The following is a 19,241-nucleotide window of genomic DNA, read 5'->3' as shown; positions in this document are numbered from 1 at the left end:
GTCTCCTCCTGCTCAGCATCACTCTACCATCAGTCTCCTCCTGCTCAGCATCACTCTCCCATCAGTCCCCTCCTGCACAGCATCACTCTCCCATCAGTCCCCTCCTGCACAGCATCACTCTCCCATCAGTCCCCTCCTGCTCAGCATCACTCCCCCATCAGTCCCCTCCTGCACAGCATCACTCTCCCATCAGTCTCCTCCTGCACAGCATCACTCTCCCATCAGTCCTCTCCTGCACAGCATCACTCTCCCATCAGTCTCCTCCTGCACAGCATCACTCTCCCACCAGTCGCCTCCTGCACAGCATCACTCTCCCACCAGTCGCCTCCTGCACAGCATCACTCTCCCATCAGTCCCCTCCTGCACAGCATCACTCTCCCATCAGTCCCCTCCTGCTCAGCATCACTCTACCATCAGTCCCCTCCTGCACAGCATCACTCTCCCACCAGTCGCCTCCTGCACAGCATCACTCTCCCATCAGTCCCCGTCTTCTCAGCATCACTCTCTCATCAGTCCCCTCCTGCAGAGCATCACTCTCCCATCAGTCCCCTCCTGCTCAGCATCACTCTCCCATCAGTCCCCTCCTGCACAGCATCACTCTCCCATCAGTCTCCTCCTGCTCAGCATCACTCTCCCACCAGTCCCCTCCTGCTGGGCATCACTCTACCACCAGACCCCTCCTGCAGCGCATCACTCTCCCACCAGTCCCCTCCTGCACAGCATCACTCTCCCATCAGTCCCCTCCTGCACAGCATCACTCTCCCATCAGTCCCCTCCTGCACAGCATCACTCTCCCATCAGTCCCCTCCTGCTCAGCATCACTCTCCCATCAGTCCCCTCCTGCACAGCATCACTCTCCCATCAGTCCCCTCCTGCAGGGCATCGCTCTCCCATCAGTCCCCTCCTGCACAGCATCACTCTCCCATCAGTCCCCTCCTGCACAGCATCACTCTCCCATCAGTCCCCTCCTGCACAGCATCACTCTCCCATCAGTCCCCTCCTGCACAGCATCACTCTCCCATCAGTCCCCTCCTGCTCAGCATCACTCTCCCATCAGTCCCCTCCTGCACAGCATCACTCTCCCATCAGTCCCCTCCTGCTCAGCATCACTCTCCCATCAGTCCCCTCCTGCTCAGCAGCACTCTCCCATCAGTCTCCTCCTGCTCAGCATCACTCTCCCATCAATCCCCTCCTGCACAGCATCACTGTCCCACCAGTCCCCTCCTGCTCAGCATCACTCTCCCATTAGTCCCCTCCTGCTCAGCATCACTCTCCCATTAGTCCCCTGCTGCACAGCATCACTCTCCCATGAATCCCCTCCTGCACAGCATCACTGTCCCACCAGTCCCCTCCTGCTCAGCATCACTCTCCCATTAGTCCCCTCCTGCTCAGCATCACTCTACCACCAGTCCCCTCCTGCACAGCATCACTGTCCCACCAGTCCCCTCCTGCTCAGCATCACTGTCCCACCAGTCCCCTCCTGCTCAGCATCACTGTCCCACCAGTCCCCTCCTGCTCAGCATCACTGTCCCACCAGTCCCCTCCTGCTCAGCATCACTGTCCCACCAGTCCCCTCCTGCTCAGCATCACTGTCCCACCAGTCCCCTCCTGCTCAGCATCACTGTCCCACCAGTCCCCTCCTGCTCAGCATCACTTTCCCACCAGTCCCCTCCTGCAGGGCATCTCCCTCCCATCAGACATCTCCTGCTCAGCATCACTCTCCCCTCAGCGCCGTCCTCCCTCCCTACAGCAGCATTAGTCCCTCTGGTCACGTGACTCGGCGCAGCCTCCACAGTGGAGCTCGGGCTGCATCACACAACAAGACAGAGAGGACTCCGCCGCCGCATCCCGTCCATCCTCCGGAGACACAGGCTGCAGATGAGCGCTGCCTGCCCCTTCCATGCTCAGCACCTTCCCCCATCATCAGTCTCCAGGCAGCCTCCATCCCAGCGGCGCTGTAAGGGCGGGATCTAGCAGCGGTCCTCTCTCCTCCCGGTCTCCCGTGCATCCTCTACCTGCGCTGCTTCTGCCATCCGTGATTTGTACCCGCAGCCCGATCATCTCCCATCATGGCCGAGACCAACGAGTGCAGCATCAAGGTCCTGTGCAGGTTCCGTCCATTGAGTCAGTCGGAGGTGCAGCGAGGAGACAAGTACCTGCCCGTGTTCCAGGGCGACGACTGCGTGGTGGTCGGGGTGAGTGACAGCTGTGCTGGGGTGTCGGGTCGTGCATTGTGCCCGTGCAGGGTGTGGCGGTGCCCTCCATACAGGCTGGCAGGCATCGTGCGCCTACCTCTGCTCTGCAATGCGCTACAGCCTGCTGCACCTCCTGCAGCCTGACAGCAATGGGGGCTGCAGCCTGGCGGTATATTGGGGTGTGTGATGCCCTATAATATATATAGTGTATGGGTGTATACAGCCTGGTGCATACTACATGTCAGATGTGATGGCCGGATTTATACCTCTCTCCTTGTTTATCTAAAGATTCAAACAGCGCCCTCTAGTGGATCTGCTTACAAACCCCTGTCATTATGTCTCTGTCACTACACATTTCTGTCACCTAGGGCTGTGGACAAAGCAATGAATAGAAATGGCATCATCCTGCAGTGATATCATCATCACCACCACCATCCTCATCAGCACCATCTTCATTATCATCACCACCACCATCCTCATCACCTCCACCATCCTCATCAGCACCACCTTCATCATCACCACTACCATCCTCATCAACCATCCTCATCAATTCCCCACATCATCATCATCACCACTACCATAATCATCACCACCAACACTATCACCACCACCATCTTCATCATCTCCACATCATCACCACCAACACTAACACCGCCATCATCATCACCACCACCTTCCTCATCAACACCAGCACCATCACCATGTTCATCATTATGCCCACGTCATCATCACCACCAACACCATCCTCATCACCACTACCATAATCATCCTCTTCATCATCACCATCATCATCCTGTGTAAATGCAGCATCAGGGTGGAGACGTGAGGTCACTTCCCTGCACAGTCTGTGCCCTCCCTGATCTGGGCTGATGTATAATGCCAGTTATATGTTATATTAATGCCCTGTATATATAATACAATACAGATGGGTCTGTCTTCCGATGAGTGTGACCCTCCCAAGGTCACTAGGCCATAGCATTGACTTGTCAGAGATGCTCATTTGATGAGTACGTTGGTCCTGCCCATCCACGCCCTGAGCCTGCAGGAAGACGCCGTTCTGCTGCTTCTGCCTCTCGACCCTTCATATCATGAATGGAAAATATAAATAGAGAGAAATGTGGATTCAGCATTGTGGAGCAGCGTCCGTCCTCCTGTGGTACTGAGTATTGCTGCCACAACATTGAAATGTGATTAATATTATTATTTATTAGGATGAAATGTTTATTTTTCATATAAAACTAAATTAAATGGTTTGAATTTTCCTTTCAGTTTATTATAACTTTTACAAATTAGAGCCAGGATTATAATCTAAGGCTTCAAGTCCTCGGTGGGCTGGTTGTTTGGCATCAGTCAGCGAGCGCATGTAGTACCAGTGTAGCTGATGTCCTGTAATGGAGGAGGACTGTTAGGCTCTGTTCACACCACGGTTTTGCCCTGATTCTGACAGACAGGGGCCGTTATACATCAGTAAATCACAAAAAGCTTGCCTGTCCTGCAGTATCCAGTAAAAAGTGTATCCGTTAAATGGACACTTCTTTCTTTAACATGGCAGTCTGTGGCTGATGGATGCCACTCCTGCGCTAAACATACACATCAGTGAGCATTTCCTGGGGTATTTGTGAAGCGGAACGTTTATAACATTGTGTGAACATAGCCTTACTTTTATTGACACAGTGTTGGGTGTTAACACCCCAGTAGCCATAGCCTTGGAGGCTAATGCACTTTATGTGGCCACACCCACAATGCACTTCCAGGCTAGTTTGCATGTGGCTCCAAAGCACATCCACTACAATCAGTAGTAAAATCGTCCTGACAGGTTCCCTTTAATGGAGTTGTCCACTACTCGGACAGCCTTTTCTCAATCACTGTTTCCCCCAAGTAAAATAATAGCACCTATACTCCCCTCCAGTGCCGTTGCTGTTCCAGCAGTGTCAGCGCTGTTCCAGCAGTGTCAGCGGCGCCTCTCCCGGGGCCTGTGGCCAAGCAGCGGCCGATTCACTGTCCCTTCCTTCAGAGAAATCAGACGTGGAGGAAATCAGTGCCGCGGTTGCGCTCTCCCTTCCTCCGGATGTTTGATTTGTCCGCAGGAAGGGATAGTGAAGTGGCCGCTAATTGGCCGCAGGGATCGTGTGACATAACAAGAGTTAATAGGGGGTTGTACGAGTAGTGGACAACTCCTTATAATGGAGGCCTTTATCTTTTCCAGTGCCCATTGTGTGCTGTGGGCAATTACCCTAACCCATCTGTTCTATGTATTCTTTAGGGCTGTCATACAGAAGTCACACAGACATCAAAAATGGACACACAGATGACAATGCAGATGAAAATCGTCCTGGTTTTCTGGATGAAACAGACGATTTTGCATAAGCTCGTCTGACCCCGGCCTTAAAGGAATTGCATTTTCCTACCAAAGCATGGTCTATATGTAAAGGATTTGGCCTATAGGCCTCATGCACAATACAGAGAGCGTGTCTGGCGACATATACGTCCCGATGGTTCCATGTTATGCAGATGGAGACACTGTTTGCCGCACTTTGTTTTCTCCTGTTTGGAGCATTTCTTAGGAGAATACTTCCAGAATAACAAATGGAATTCACTCTAAAGCGCATTAGGCATTTATAGTATGTGTTCATATAAGGCCTTATCTACACAGAGATGTTTGTACAAAAAGAGTAATGGCTCCTATATGGGGGCACATGGAGACCCTGCAGCGCCAGACCATGGGACTGTAGGCATTCTGTCTCCCATAGAGCGATTCTAGATAGATAATACAGAATGTAATGGAACATGTCATAATTGATATTCTTGTGGAGAAATGCGTGAGAAAACAATGCCGCGCTCATGTCGAGAATAGGAAGCAGAGGTGCAGTATAAGCACCATATTATCAATCTGTGGAATACAGCCCTATAATTCAGGTGTGTGAATGAAGCCTTATTTTAGTAGAATTGCTTGTCAATTTAACAGTATTTTTTGTATGATCGCACTAGAGACGTTACTTATAAAAATTCATTATTTGCACATTTATTATTAATGGAGAGAAATAGCAGCATTATTTGTAAGGATGAGACACACTGCAGAGAAAAGGCCGCGTACTGCAGTCCTGGGATGGTTTATTTCTCTGTACCGGTTGTGGAAAATATTCTTTGTATATTTTAACAGATGTGAAAAGAACATTCTAGAAAAGAATGGCCGCCATACATCTGTCAAAGGGAATCAGAATACTTTCCTCAGACTCCTATTTGGCAAATTTATTCTTGGCCGATTCCCACTTAAAATTCCACGGTCCGTTTCCTGCATTGATTTTTAAAACTGATAAAATGCCGTTCGGCCTCAGTGTGTGAACATCGCCATATACCCTCTTCACACACATACACACTGGGTGCTTCTCCCAGCTGCAGTTTTTTTCTTACAGAAGATATGCTGTATTGGTGAATGGAGCTTTCTGAGATTTCCTCACATTTTTCAATACTACCATCAATCAAATCGAAACCCTTAGTACAAACCGGGCTGTGGTTAATTACTGCTCTGGGAGCCGCCATTTTTAATGCCACGTAGTTTAATTCTAAGGCTCTGTGCACACTGACACTAATTTCAGTTTGGTCTTTCTCCATTGGTTGATGAAGTCTGTACCACTATTCACACCATCAAATAAGGCCTCATTCAGACATCAGATTTTCCCACATACGAGAAAAACAGACTGATTATTTTGATCAGAGGGTGGTCCGAGTGTCATCAGTTTTTCTGTTATATGGAGAAAAAAAATCTGTCTCCACCTTTTCCTTTATGATACGCCGTGAAAATCGGACTGCATTCGGATGTCATCCTAGTGCATCTAATTTTTTTCACAGACCCAAAGACTTACATTTCAATTTTGATTTAACCCTAGGATCAATATCGGTCATCTCTCCGTCTTTTTAAACAGACCACTCTGTCGAGGAAAAAAATTGAACATGTGAACAGCCCTATAGACTGTCATTGGTACGACTGCTATCCGTGAATAACATAGAGAGTACTCGTACAAGAAAAAACGACGTCTGAATGAGGCCTAAAACATAGAAAGAAAACACACCAACTTCTAATTTGGGACCCTATGTTTGTGCATTGAATTCAATTCAATTTCCCTGCATCAAAAAAAAGCTATTTTTTCCAAGAAGTACAGCTGATCCCAGGTTCTAGCGGTGGGAGATTCAGCAATCAGTTAATGATGCAACAAGTTTTTCACACCTGGATTTGGGGATCCTCTGCCATTCTTCCTTGCAGATTCTTTCCAGTTCCGTCAGGTTGGATGGTGAACGTTGGTGGACAGCCATTTTCAGGTCTCTCCAGAGATGCTCAATTGGGTTTAGGTCAGGGCTCTGGCTGGGCCAGTCAAGAATGGTCACAGAGTTGTTCTGAAGCCACTTCTTTGTTATTTTAGCTGTGTGCTTAGGGTCATTGTCTTGTTGGAAGGTGAACCTTTGGCTAAGTCTGAGGTCCAGAGCACTCTGGAAGAGGTTTTCATCCAGGATATCTCTGTACTTGGCCGCATTCATGTTTCCTTCAATTGCAACCAGTCGTCCTTTCCCTGCAGCTGAAAAACACCCCCATAGCATGATGCTGCCACCACCATGTTTCACTGTTGGGATTGTATTGGGCAGGTGATGAGCAGTGCCTGGTTTTCTCCACACATACCGCTTAGAATTATCACCAGAAAGTTCTATCTTCATCTCATCAGACCAGAGAATCTTATTTCTCATAGTCTGGGAGTCCTTCATGTGTTTTTGAGCAAACTCTATGCGGGCTTTCATATGTCTTGCACTGAGGAGAGGCTTCTGTCGGGCCACTCTGCCATTAAAGCCCGACTGGTGGAGGGCTGCAGTGATAGTTGACTTTGTGGAACTTTCTCCCATCTCCCTACTGCATCTCTGGAGATCAGCCACAGTGATCTTGGGGTTCTTCTTTACCTCTCTCACCAAAGCTCTTCTCCCACGATTGCTCAGTTTCGCTGGATGGCCAGGTCTAAGAAGACTTCTGGTGGTCCCAAACTTCTTCCATTTAAGGATTATGGCGGCCACTGTGCTAAGATAAGATACTAGTGAGTGAACTTAATATTTAAAGCTGATTTATGTATTTTTTTATTGGAAAACCCTTTTAATAACAAAAACTCTGACTGTATCTTGACTTTTAATAAAATACACAAGTGTATAATAGATATTTTTTTCCATATTCTTGCTCATTTCTCCATTGATTTCCCCTCTTTCTGTCTGAGTTTTGCCAGATTTCCACTTCCCAGTTGAAATAAGTGCGGAGCAGTAGCTGGGTTCATGGATGTGGCATACATGAGAAAATATTTAATAATTATGGGTGTAGTCACTTACATTGCCCAGGGCAGTGGAGAGTTAATTATTGTCATGATCCTGCTAATTAACTTTGCAGTTCCATCCCTATTTGCCTCTTATGAAATGAATCCAGGACCATGAATAGATTTTACGTTGAACTCATTATTTTCTTGATTCCGCGATTTTATATAATGAACATTATGTAGAAGATGATATCGAGGACACAGATTCATTGATATTAGTTATATTTATCGGTGGGCACACTGCCTACTGTGATTGGCAATTGAGATGTGTCCCTCGTGCCCCAAGCGTTAATAATCAAAGCTCCATACAGTGTAATCCTTATAGACAGCGGTGATTATTGCACTGAGATGAGAAGACGCTGTTTTCTTACCAATTATTTTTTATCTCATTCCTTCTTTTAACCTTGAGCGTACAGTATTTTTAGACACCTCGAGGGGTTAGTAAAAATGTCCTTGTGAAATAAAAACTATCATTGTACAAAACAATACCGAAAAGAAAGCCTGCAAGCAAAATGTAGTGCTGTTTTCTTCTTTGTGTTTCATAAATATATACATCTAATTATAATACTGGAGGGAAATGAGCAGTACCATCAGAGGATGCATTGGTAAAAAAGGATCAAAATACAGCTTGTGGCAGAAATTTGGAGCAAATTGTTAAAGGGGTTGTCCAGGATTTCATTTACTTTAATCCGTAAAGTTTCAGCTCTTAAAAATCAAACAGAACTATATTTACCCCTTCCCAGATCCAGTGATGCCTCTCTACCGCTGTCCCTACTCTTTGTTGACAGACTGCAGCAGTGACATCATGTCTAGAGCAAATGTGATTGCTGCAGCCTACACTGGTAGTCAGTGGTGCTACTGATGTAAACAATACAAGCTGCTGAGCTCAGTGATTGCCTGCAGCAGTAATGTGCTATGTAGTTGCAACGTTTCCCCTGCAGCTTGTCAACGACCAGGTGTTACACACTTTTATTGGGTTTCCCGGGCTCTGCTTCCTTCCCCTGGATCTGCTGCCTTCTGCTGTGCTCCACGTTGTGTTTTTCGAGTTGCTCAGAGTGGATCAGTTACATCATCTTCCTAGACCCATTTAAGGCCTGTTTAGACTCACATCTCTGTCTTGGAATTGAGACTCTTGTCCTATGCTTGGTGTGCTCCACCGTCTGTTCCTTCTAGGTTCCATTTCATCTCTCCTGCTGCTCCTGAAATTCCAAGTCATCGCTGCCCAAGTGCCTTCCTGCTTGCTGCATCAACGCCCATGATCTGTGAGCCCACCTGGACCTAAGGCTTAGAGGACCCCCCCTCACCTGGTGAGCCTAACACAACTCCAAGACTATGGATCCCAAAGGTGCAGCAGCCACAGCACTGGTGACTTGGGATATGGACGATCTGACTGGTGGTGCAACTTGCTGGTAGCCAATGTGAACTTGTCTGGCTGTGCAAAACCTCTCCGACCTCATGGGTGCACTGCTTCAGACTCTTTCCCCACTACAGGATCTGTGGCCAATCACGGACCGCAACCCACGGACTGGCCGCAGGTCTTCCCACCCGACCGTGACAGCCTCATAGAAATATAAGAAGCTATAAAGCTCGGATTGGGAGACCTGCGGCCAGTCCGTGCATTATGGTGTGTGATTGGACCGGATGCCTCCCGCTCTGAGCCTGTGCCGATACTCTGGTGATTGGTGCATACGCAAGATTTCAATGGCGCAACGATGGCAGCGGTGTAAAATCAATGAAGGGGGTGAAAATAGCCAGAAAACATGTAGGTGGGAAGATGCACTAAATCTCTCATCAATGAGTAAAAGGTCTTAAGGGGTCTTTTTATTATCTCGTTTCCTTAAAAATCGAATAAAATTGTAGAACTAATGAGTGAAAATAAATTTTGATGCCATTATGTCCCCTTCTGATTTATGTCAGGTACAAGGTTGTCATGGAAACCATGTGAAGATTCAGATAAGCAAGTACAACATCTTAGTAATGGTGGGTCTACAGTACACGACCTGCAGCCGAAAACGACAGACAATCGGCCACTTATTTGCATGCTGTTTAATAACCTGTTTACACTGGCAATGCGCCTATAATGATCAGTAATAGTAATGGCTGCCATTGTTCTCGGCAACGCAGGTCCTGTTTATACAGGAAGAGGACGATGATTTTTAAGCAAATACAAAGGGAATCTGTCAGCAAGTTTTGGCTATGTGATCTGAGAGCAGCACAATGTTTTGACAGAGACACTGATTCCAGCGATGTGTCACTTACTGGTCTTCATGTTCTCATATTGATAAAATCACTGTTTTATCTGTAGCAGATCTACCAGTTTTCTGAATGCTGAACTCTGTATAACCTTGCCCACACTGTGCATAGGCAGAAAGCTGTCCATCAGTGTTAGGACATAGTTATGAAGCCCAGCAGGATTACATAGCCGGAGACCAGCCCGCTAGTGATAATCTCCTGCTGATAAAATATTGATTTCAAAGAAACTGCAGCAAGCAGCCCAGTAAGTAACACAACGCTGGAATCAGGGTCTCTACCCCTACATCCTGCTGTTCTCTGATTACATAACAACAATTTGGTGACAGATTCCATTTGCCGACTATATTATTCAATAAATGGGCGTTTTGTTCATTTGTCAGGTGATCGGTAGTCTGTTCATACTGCATGTTTTTTTCAGGAAAAGATAGTTTGAACCAATAATCGTGCAGTATAAATGCTCCCTTAGTATGAATGGTGACTTAGATGTGTATATGTGGGGTCATTAATGTGTCAAGTAATTATGGTCCACAGAAAGACTCTAATAACATTGTACTTGAAATCTAGTACTATTCCTCCCCTGATGAAGCCACCCTGGTAGTGGCGATACGCGTGGGGTTGGGTGGTCTTTCATGCCTCTGGTGTGTATTTGCACACGGTCACCTATGGCTTACCCTGTTATTTCTATGGGGAAATAAGTGCAACAATTAGTTTTCTGATATATTCCTCTGACGGATATTACCACTGGTCACGTTCTAGTGGACAGAGCATAGATACTAATGGGATCAATGGTGTGAGTATGATTCTGTCTTGCACTGTTACACTTTGACTTGGATAAAATGTGCCATGTTATATCTCTTTTGAGTGTTTAAGCTATTTTGCACTTTTCTTTTGGTGGTGACATTTTCTGAGGCTCAGCCAATACAAATCCCTGTTACGGCTGGTTATGTGGTTTGAGCATTGTGCTTTTCAAATGTTTTTAACTCTGTTTGTCTAGTTCAGTGTTTAATAAAAATGTATTCTGAATTGATATGGTTTGGTGACCCCCGTTTACGCATACTGCTTTTTCTGTTTATATTTTGATTGTACCTGAAATCAGAACAGTAAGAATTGTCTTCGTCTCCTGGCAGTTTTACAGCGCAGGCTTCGGGCCTGTAACTTAATTTAGTCATATCTTAGTATAACAAGCCTTCATAGACAAAAAAATATATATACAGTACAGACCAAAAGTTTGGACACACCTTCTCATTTAAAGATTTTTCTGTATTTTCATGACTTTGAAAATTGTACATTCACACTGAAGGCATCAAAGCTATGAATTAACACATGTGGCATTATATACTTAACAAAAAAGTGTGAAACAACTGAAAATATGTCTTATATTCTAGGTTCTTCAAAGTAGCCACCTTTTGCTTTGATGACTGCTTTGCACACTCTTGGCATCCTCTTGATGAGCTTCAAGAGGTAGTCACCGGAAATGGTCTTCCAACAATCTTGAAGGAATTCCCAGAGATGCTTAGCACTTGTTGGCCCTTTTGCCCTCACTCTGCGGTCCAGCTCACCCCAAACCATCTCGATTGGGTTCAGGTCTGGTGACTGTGGAGGCCAGGTCATCTGGCGTAGCACCCCATCACTCTCTATCTTGGTCAAATAGCCCTTACACCGCCTGGAGGTGTGTTTGGGGTCATTGTCCTGTTGAAAAATAAATGATGGTCCAACTAAACGCAAACCGGATGGAATAGTATGCCGCTGCAAGATGCTGTGGTAGCCATGCTGGTTTAGTATGCCTTCAATTTTGAATAAATCCCCAACAGTGTCACCAGCAAAGCACCCCCACACCATCACACCTCCTCCTCCATGCTTCACGGTGGGAACCAGGCATTTAGAGTCCATCCATTCACCTTTTCTGCGTCGCACAAAGACACAGTGGTTGGAACCAAAGATCTCAAATTTGGACTCATCAGACCAAAGCACAGATTTCCACTGGTCTAATGTCCATTCCTTGTGTTCTTTAGCCCAAACAAGTCTCTTCTGCTTGTTACCTGTCGTTAGCAGTGGTTTCCTAGCAGCTATTTCACCATGAAGGCCTGCTGCACAAAGTCTCCTCTTAACATTTGTTGTAGAGATGTGTCTGCTGCTAGAACTCTGTGTGGCATTGACCTGGTCTCTAATCTGAGCTGCTGTTAACCTGCAATTTCTGAGGCTGGTGACTCGGATAAACTTATCCTCAGAAGCAGAGGTGACTCTTGGTCTTCCTTTCCTGGGGCGGTCCTCATATGAGCCAGTTTCTTTGTAGCGCTTAATGGTTTTCGCTACTGCACTTGGGGACTCTTTCAAAGTTTGCCCAATTTTTCGCACTGACTGACCTTCATTTCTTAAAGTAATGATGGGCACTCGTTTTTCTTTACTTAGCTGCTTTTTTATTGCCATAATACAAATTCCAACAGTCTATTCAGTAGGACTATCAGCTGTGTATCCACCAGACTTCTGCACAACACAACTGAGGGTCACAACCCCATTTATAAGGCAAGAAATCTCACTTATTAAACCTGACAGGGCACACCTGTGAGGTGAAGACCATTTCCGGTGACTACCTCTTGAAGCTCATGAAGAGAATGCCAAGAGTGTGCAAAGCAGTCATTAAAGCAAAAGGTGGCTACTTTGAAGAACCTAGAATATAAGACATATTTTCAGTTGTTTCACACTTTTTTGTTAAGTATATAATTCCACATGTGTTAATTCATCGTTTTTGATGCCTTCAGTGTGAATGTACAATTTTCAAAGTCATGAAAATACAGAAAAATCTTTAAATGAGAAGGTGTGTCCAAACTTTTGGTCTGTACTGTATATTTTTTTTTAATAAAAATAAATAAAATAAAAAAATGCAAAAATAAAAAAGTATACAAACCCCTCAGACTAAAATATACAAAACCTTCATAGAGAAAAAAAATACAAAACTTATCAAAAGAGTCTCATCCAAAAATAACTGCGATGCTAAAGAGTTAAAGGACTTATTTTTATATTTCCATCTGGTAGGTTTGTTTAGACTCTAAACTTTAGAGGTTACCAGGGTTTGAGTTTTATAGATTGGATTCATCTAGATTTTATGGATCAGTGGATTTTTCATGGATGTGTCGATACTGTATATACAGGCAGTGTAGGATTACAGAAAACCTTGGAGTAACCTCTGATTGAAGAGGAATGCAGTAAATATAACTCATCCCAGCCGTTGTTCTGGAAAATATGAAAATATAGATAGAAATTAATCTTGAAGCTAATTACTTTTAAGGCTTAATTCATCTAACTGGAGGGGTAAGAACCAATAATATGTCTAGTGTTCGAGTTTAATGGGTCAGAACAACAGGAAATCAGAATACATGACACTGACTGTGAGTGAGGACATCTAACCTATATTTCCTCTATGACGTGTCTATTAAGGGACTGCAGTTTTTGACGAATGTAGCGAGCCAATATCAATGCGACTGCCATATTTTAATATTAGAGTCCGATTCATAAATGTGTTTTTGTCAGTTTTCTGATATAAGACACATTGAAATGTCACAAAAATTTTGTGACTTTTGCATTTTTTTATGCTCTTCCAAGCAAGCTCTGCCAAAAAGGGGGGAATATTAGGCAGAACGGGGCTAAGCCCACCCGGCAAGTTGGGACATCTTATTCCAGCGGTGCCTTCATTAAGACTGGCATGCAGAACTCCATTGTTAATGAATCGGACCCTTAGTGTACTTAATGTGCAGCATATACTGTAAGTGGCATTTCAGGAGAACTTGCAGCAGAATGTCTTTCTGCTTCCAGCCCCTCCTCCCCTCCATAGAATTTTATGAGCACCAACGTTCAGCTCCTGTATCAATAATGGGGAAATCTGTCTTCACTGAATACAGATTTGATACATTTTACCCATGAATTGCCAGAGCTCAGTCCAGTTGGTCACTTACCGTAAGGCTGCGTGTCCACTATGCGTTTTTCAAGCGTTTTTGCAGCAGAATTTCCGCAGCAAAAACGCTTAAAAAACTCTTGGTAATACGTGCCCCATGGTCCCCAATGATAATCCGCATGTGCTGTGCACATGTTGCGGAAATTTCTGCTGCAGATTATCATTGCGGAAAAATACGCAGCATGTCCATTAGGCTATGTGCCCACGATGCAGAAATGCTGCATATTTTTTCCGCTTCTCCCTGGCAGGAAAAACGCATGCGGTTTTTACATGCGCTTTTCCCGCCAGGTAGAAGCGTTTGTCAAGCGTTTTTGCATGCGGGTTATCAAGCGCTTTTCCAAGCGATTTTAGCATCACTTGAAAAGTGCTTGACAACTTGTTCACACTATATAAATCCATGCAACCGGCATGGATTTATAGTAGTGTGACCAAGTTAGTTAAAAAAAATACGTATTTATGACGTAAGTGATAGGTCCTCTTTAAAAGGAATATATCACATATATTTATACTGCTTTTATTGTAAAGCATATTCTGATCCTTTAGAAATATTCTATTTCAGATTTGTTTTTCTGCACATGATTACAGAGGCAGTATCCACATGTACATGGAGACTTGGTGTCTACAGATCCTCATTGACTTAGATGGGAGAGTTTTCCAGGCAAACTTTGTGAGCTACATAGATGTCATTGTGCTGGGAGGGGGAGGAGGTGAGCTATGACCATCAACTATCGTTAGTTGTTCCTGTATTATCTTACAGCTATATTTTTTCAGAGATGTTACAGTTTTTATTTACATAAAAATGTGATTTAAACAATTTTTCTAACTATACATTTCCTTTTCAGTGTTTATCTTTTGAGTCAACTTCAGACAGATTTGTGCAGATATTGTAATATAGCAAATGCCCTTGATCCAGAAATAGTCCTGCACCAGTTTCCACTTATTCACTTACAGTATCACACCGCCAATGTGTTAGCTTCTTAAAGGGGTTTTCTACTTCAGAATTTTTCAATAACTATACAGCAGGCACACAAAAAAATCATGCGCACCTTGCCTGATATCGGTCTCCTCTCTTCTAATGATGTCCGGGTTCCATACTGCTTTCTGTGTTTCTTCTTTCAACTGTGATGAGTAGGTGTCCACTGCAGCTAAACACTGGCTGCGCATCAGTGAGCAATCCGTTTCCACTGCAACCAGCGATTGGCTGCAGCGGTCATATTTACAGAGACAGTATAAAGGCGACTGTGCATGGGGAAAGGTGAGCTGTTAGAGAACCAGCAAGGGTCTGATACAGTATGACAGACCTATAAAACTCTTAATTGATAATATCCAGTATCAGTAGGGAGAGATAGTCATATAATAGCATAAAAGAGAACTTATAATAGTACAATTAAAAGAACCTAGAATAAAAGCAACACTAAGGACCACCACAGTATAACATTATAAAGTGTAAGTGCTCAATAAACCAGTGCTTATATAAAAAGATTTGATCTCATCACTGTGCCATGATGAGACACATTCATCCCGGCAGGATTGCAGGAGCAGATATAGCAGGGATCGTTTCTATTATACCCTGTCGTACCCCATGTGATGCTCCTGCCCTGACAAGGGCAGTACTCAAGTGTAGTGTTGCCTCAATGGTACCCCAAAGAGAATGTCACCCTCCCTACACGTTTTTTCCTCAGTATAGAGGACTCATCAGAGGAGTATGTAAACTGTAGGTGTATGGGGGCTAAGAAAGCAAAAATAGAGTTCCTGCAGTCGCAGGGAGCCCAGGAATCGGTCTAGCAAGTAGTGCCCACCATAGAAATGTGGTCATATTTTTGCACCCTTACCCCCATATTCACCTTGGGGTACCGTTGAGGCAATACTACACTTGGGTACTACCCTTGTCAGGGCAAGAGCAGCATATGGGGCACCACAGGGTATAATAGAAACGATCCCTGCTTTATCTGCTCCTGCAATCCTGCCGGGATGAATGTGTATCATCATGGCACAGTGATGAGATCAAATCTTTTTATATAAGCACTGGTTTATTGAGCATTTGCACTTTATATTGTTATACTGTTGGTGGTCCTTGTGTGTTGTTTTTATTCTAGGTTCTTTTAATTGTACTGTTAAAAGTTTTATTTTATGCTATTATATGATTATCTCTCCCTGCTGATACTGGCTAAAGGTGAGCTGTGACCATCATCTGATCTGCATATCATGATCTTGTGTCATTTATTGTATACAGTGTTGTACTGGGGTGCCAAGGGCCCACCAGTTACCAACTCCACGGCCCCACTTTTCAGCTACATGCAAATTTAACATTATCCTCAATCACAGACTTATATAACAATGAACTGGGTAGATTATTAAATGCAGGTTCAGGTATATTGTGCCAAACACTGCTCATATAAGAGGGTGGTGGCCCACCGGAGGATTTTCCTGCTCTCCTGTGGGCCAGTCCAAGCCTGATTGTATATAGAGGTGTTATGTGTCTTTGTAATCCTGTCTGTGATGATAATGAGATGACTAATGAAAAGCGATTTTTCCACTGTATTATAGATTGATCAATCTTATTAAGGGGGAAGATTTTTTTCTTTTTTTCTTCTTGATTAACTTGGGTACATTTGTAAAAATGGTTGATCCCTATGGGCACAAATCTTATTTTAACCCAATAATTGCACTACCCTAATAAGCCAAGGCATATTATGACCTTTAATAGTTGAGTGGAATGTACTATGTCCACATGAAGATCTGTCCCATAAATCATGTCATCTGATAGAGTCCATCGAAGCTATTACGAGCCACAAGAAGTTGGTGCAGAACTGCATCTGGCCTTGAGGGTTCGGACCAATTTGTCAGCCAATTTGTTTTGACCTTCATGTGTAGCAAATGAGAAATGTATTATGTAAAATTGATCTGTATCTGGTTATTAAGTGAAATATTATTTGTTTCCTCCCTCCGTTCTCCGGATAAACAAGTTACAGGGAGATGAATGAGAATTCAGTGGCTGTAATGTTCTACGAGATATTGAGATTTCCAGCTTCACGCTCATATCACATTAATTATCTTTCCTCACAAGACTTGCTTTCCAAGGCGCCTTGGTTCCTCTGTCAGAGATACATCAGTGTAATCTATTTCTGAGAGCTGGGCTGAATACAGATAGGGGATGCGTTTCCATTGAATTTGATAGCATTTTAGCAGTGTACAGAGGTTATAGCATAAACCACAGTACATTATATATGAGGCTCACTCACAGCTCACGACACAAGAGAAGGGTGGTCCGAACTCTGCTATTTATGTGTAGGAGTGTATCCCAGTTCCCAATCCCAACAGATGATGTTGACGGAAGAAGGATCAAGCATTATAATTTTTGAAGTTGACCTGTCACTTGCTTTAAATATGTAATTTTTTTCCTGTGGTGTAAATGTCGCTTCTCCATCCCTGAGATATGGCCCTCTGTTCCCTGTATGGACCATAGATCTACAACCCCTGGCAAAAATTATGGAATCACCAGGCTCGGAGGATGTTCATTCAGTTGTTTAATGTTCTTGAAAAAAAGCAGATCACAGACATGGCACAAAACTAAAGTCATTTCAAATGGCAACTTTAGGGCTTTAAGAAACACTAAAAGAAATCAAGATTAAAAATGTGGTACTCAGTAAGGGTAATTTTTTTCAGACCAAGCAGAGGGAAAAAATTATGGAATCACCCTGTAAATTTTCATTTCCAAAACTAACACCTGCATCAATTTAGATCTGCTCGTTAGTCTGCATCTAAAAAGGAGCGATCATACCTTGGAGAGCTGTTGCACCAAGTGGACTGACATGAATCATGGCTCCAACACGAGAGATGCCAATTGAAACAAAGAAGAGGATTATCAAACTCTTAAAAGAAGGTGAATCATCACGCAATGTTGCAAAAGATGTTGGTTGTTCACAGTCAGCTATGTCTAAAATCTGGACCAAATACAAACAACATGGGAAGGCTGTTAAAGGCAAACATACTGGTAGGCCAAGGAAAACATCAAAGCGTCAAGACCGGAAACTTAAAGCAATATGTCTCCAAAACAGGAAATGCACAACAAAACAAATGAGGAACGAATGGGAGGAAACTGGAGTCAATGTCTTTGACCGAACTGTAAGAAACCACCTAAAGGAAATGGGATTTACATACAGAAAAGCTAAACATAAGCCGTCATTAACACCTAAACAGAAAAAAACAAGGTTACAATGGGCTAAGGAAAAGCAATCGTGGACCGTGGATGACTGGATGAAAGTCATATTCAGTGATGAATTGCGAATCTGCATTGGGCAAGGTGATGATGCTGGAACTTTTGTTTCGTGCCGTTCCAATGAGATTTATAAAAATGACTGCATGAAGAGAACATGCAAATTTCCACAGTCATTGATGATATGGGGCTGAATGTTAGGTAAAGGCACTGGGGAGATGGCTGTTATTACATCTCCAATAAATGCCCAAGTTTACATTGATATTTTGGACAGTTTTCTTATCCCATCAATTGAAAGGATGTTTGGGGATGATGACATCATTTTTCAAGATGATAATGCATCCTGCCATAGAACAAAAACTGTGAAAACATTCCTTGAAAGAAGACACATGAGGTCAATGTCATGGCCTGAAAATAGTCCGGATCTCAATCCAATTGAAAATCTTTGGTGGAAGTAGAAGAAAATGGTCCATGACAAGGCTCCAACCTGCAAAGCTGATCTGGCAACAGCAATCAGAGAAAGTTGGAGCCAGATTGATGAAGAGTACTGTTTGTCACTCATTAAGTCCATGCCTCAGCTCTGCTGTTATTAAAGCCAGAGGTGGTGTGTTTGTTTTTCATGATTCCATAATTTTTTCCTCAGAATTGAGTGATTCCATAATTTTTTCCCTCTGCTTGGTCTGAAAAAAATTACACTTACTGAGTACCACATTTTTAATCTTGATTTCTTTTAGTGTTTCTTAAAACCCTAAAGTTGCCATTTGAAATGACTTTAGTTTTGTGCCATGTCTGTGATCTGCTTTTTTTCAACAACCTTAAACAACTGAATGAACATCCTCCGAGCCTGGTGATTCCATAATTTTTGCCAGGGTTTGTAGTCTTTTTAGCTAAATGGGCATGGTCCTCAACTTTTATTTGTGGGCGTCTTCATGAAGACCACGCCCAGTTGGATAAAAAGAGTAGATTTTTGTACAGGGAACAGATGGCCATATGTTAGGTTCACCTTGTGAGGTGGCTTCTCTAAACCTCAGGTCCGGGTGGGCACCCGAATCTCGAGTGTTGATGCAACAGCAAGGAAGGTATGCATGGAGCGAGGACTTGAAACACTGGAAGCCACAGACAGGATGCGGGAAAGTCCAAAACAAAGCAGGCAGGTGCAGGCCAGAAAAGATAGAGGTGCACAGGAATACAAACAAGTCTAAGAGTCTTAAAACCAAGACACAGGTGTGTGTCTTAATGGATCTTACATAGGCCTTGGCATGGGAGTATGCCAGGCCATTTGTAAA

General features: G+C 44.0%; 1 protein-coding gene across 3 annotated transcripts in view; it reads left to right on the top strand.

Annotated features, from left to right (window-relative positions):
• Window positions 1–1,735: 1,735 nt before the first annotated feature.
• KIF5A (kinesin family member 5A) overlaps window positions 1,736–19,241 on the top strand; it is a 150,811-nt gene continuing 133,305 nt past the window's right edge. The window contains exon 1 of one of the 3 annotated variants that reach the window (XM_073663305.1): window positions 1,736–2,195. In XM_073663305.1, the coding sequence (XP_073519406.1) occupies window positions 2,070–2,195 (126 nt within the window). In that variant the 5' untranslated portion in view covers window positions 1,736–2,069. The remainder of the gene's footprint in view (window positions 2,196–19,241) is intronic. The other 2 variants (XM_073663303.1, XM_073663306.1) reach the window with 2 other exon arrangements.

Source organism: Phyllobates terribilis, unplaced genomic scaffold (genome assembly GCF_046119375.1).
Source record: "Phyllobates terribilis strain yellow unplaced genomic scaffold, ASM4611937v1 Scaffold_2__4_contigs__length_985480577, whole genome shotgun sequence".
Classification (NCBI taxonomy): Eukaryota; Metazoa; Chordata; class Amphibia; order Anura; family Dendrobatidae; genus Phyllobates; species Phyllobates terribilis.
Note: the sequence above shows the minus strand (reverse complement) of the source record. Positions and strands in the feature narration are given on the sequence as shown.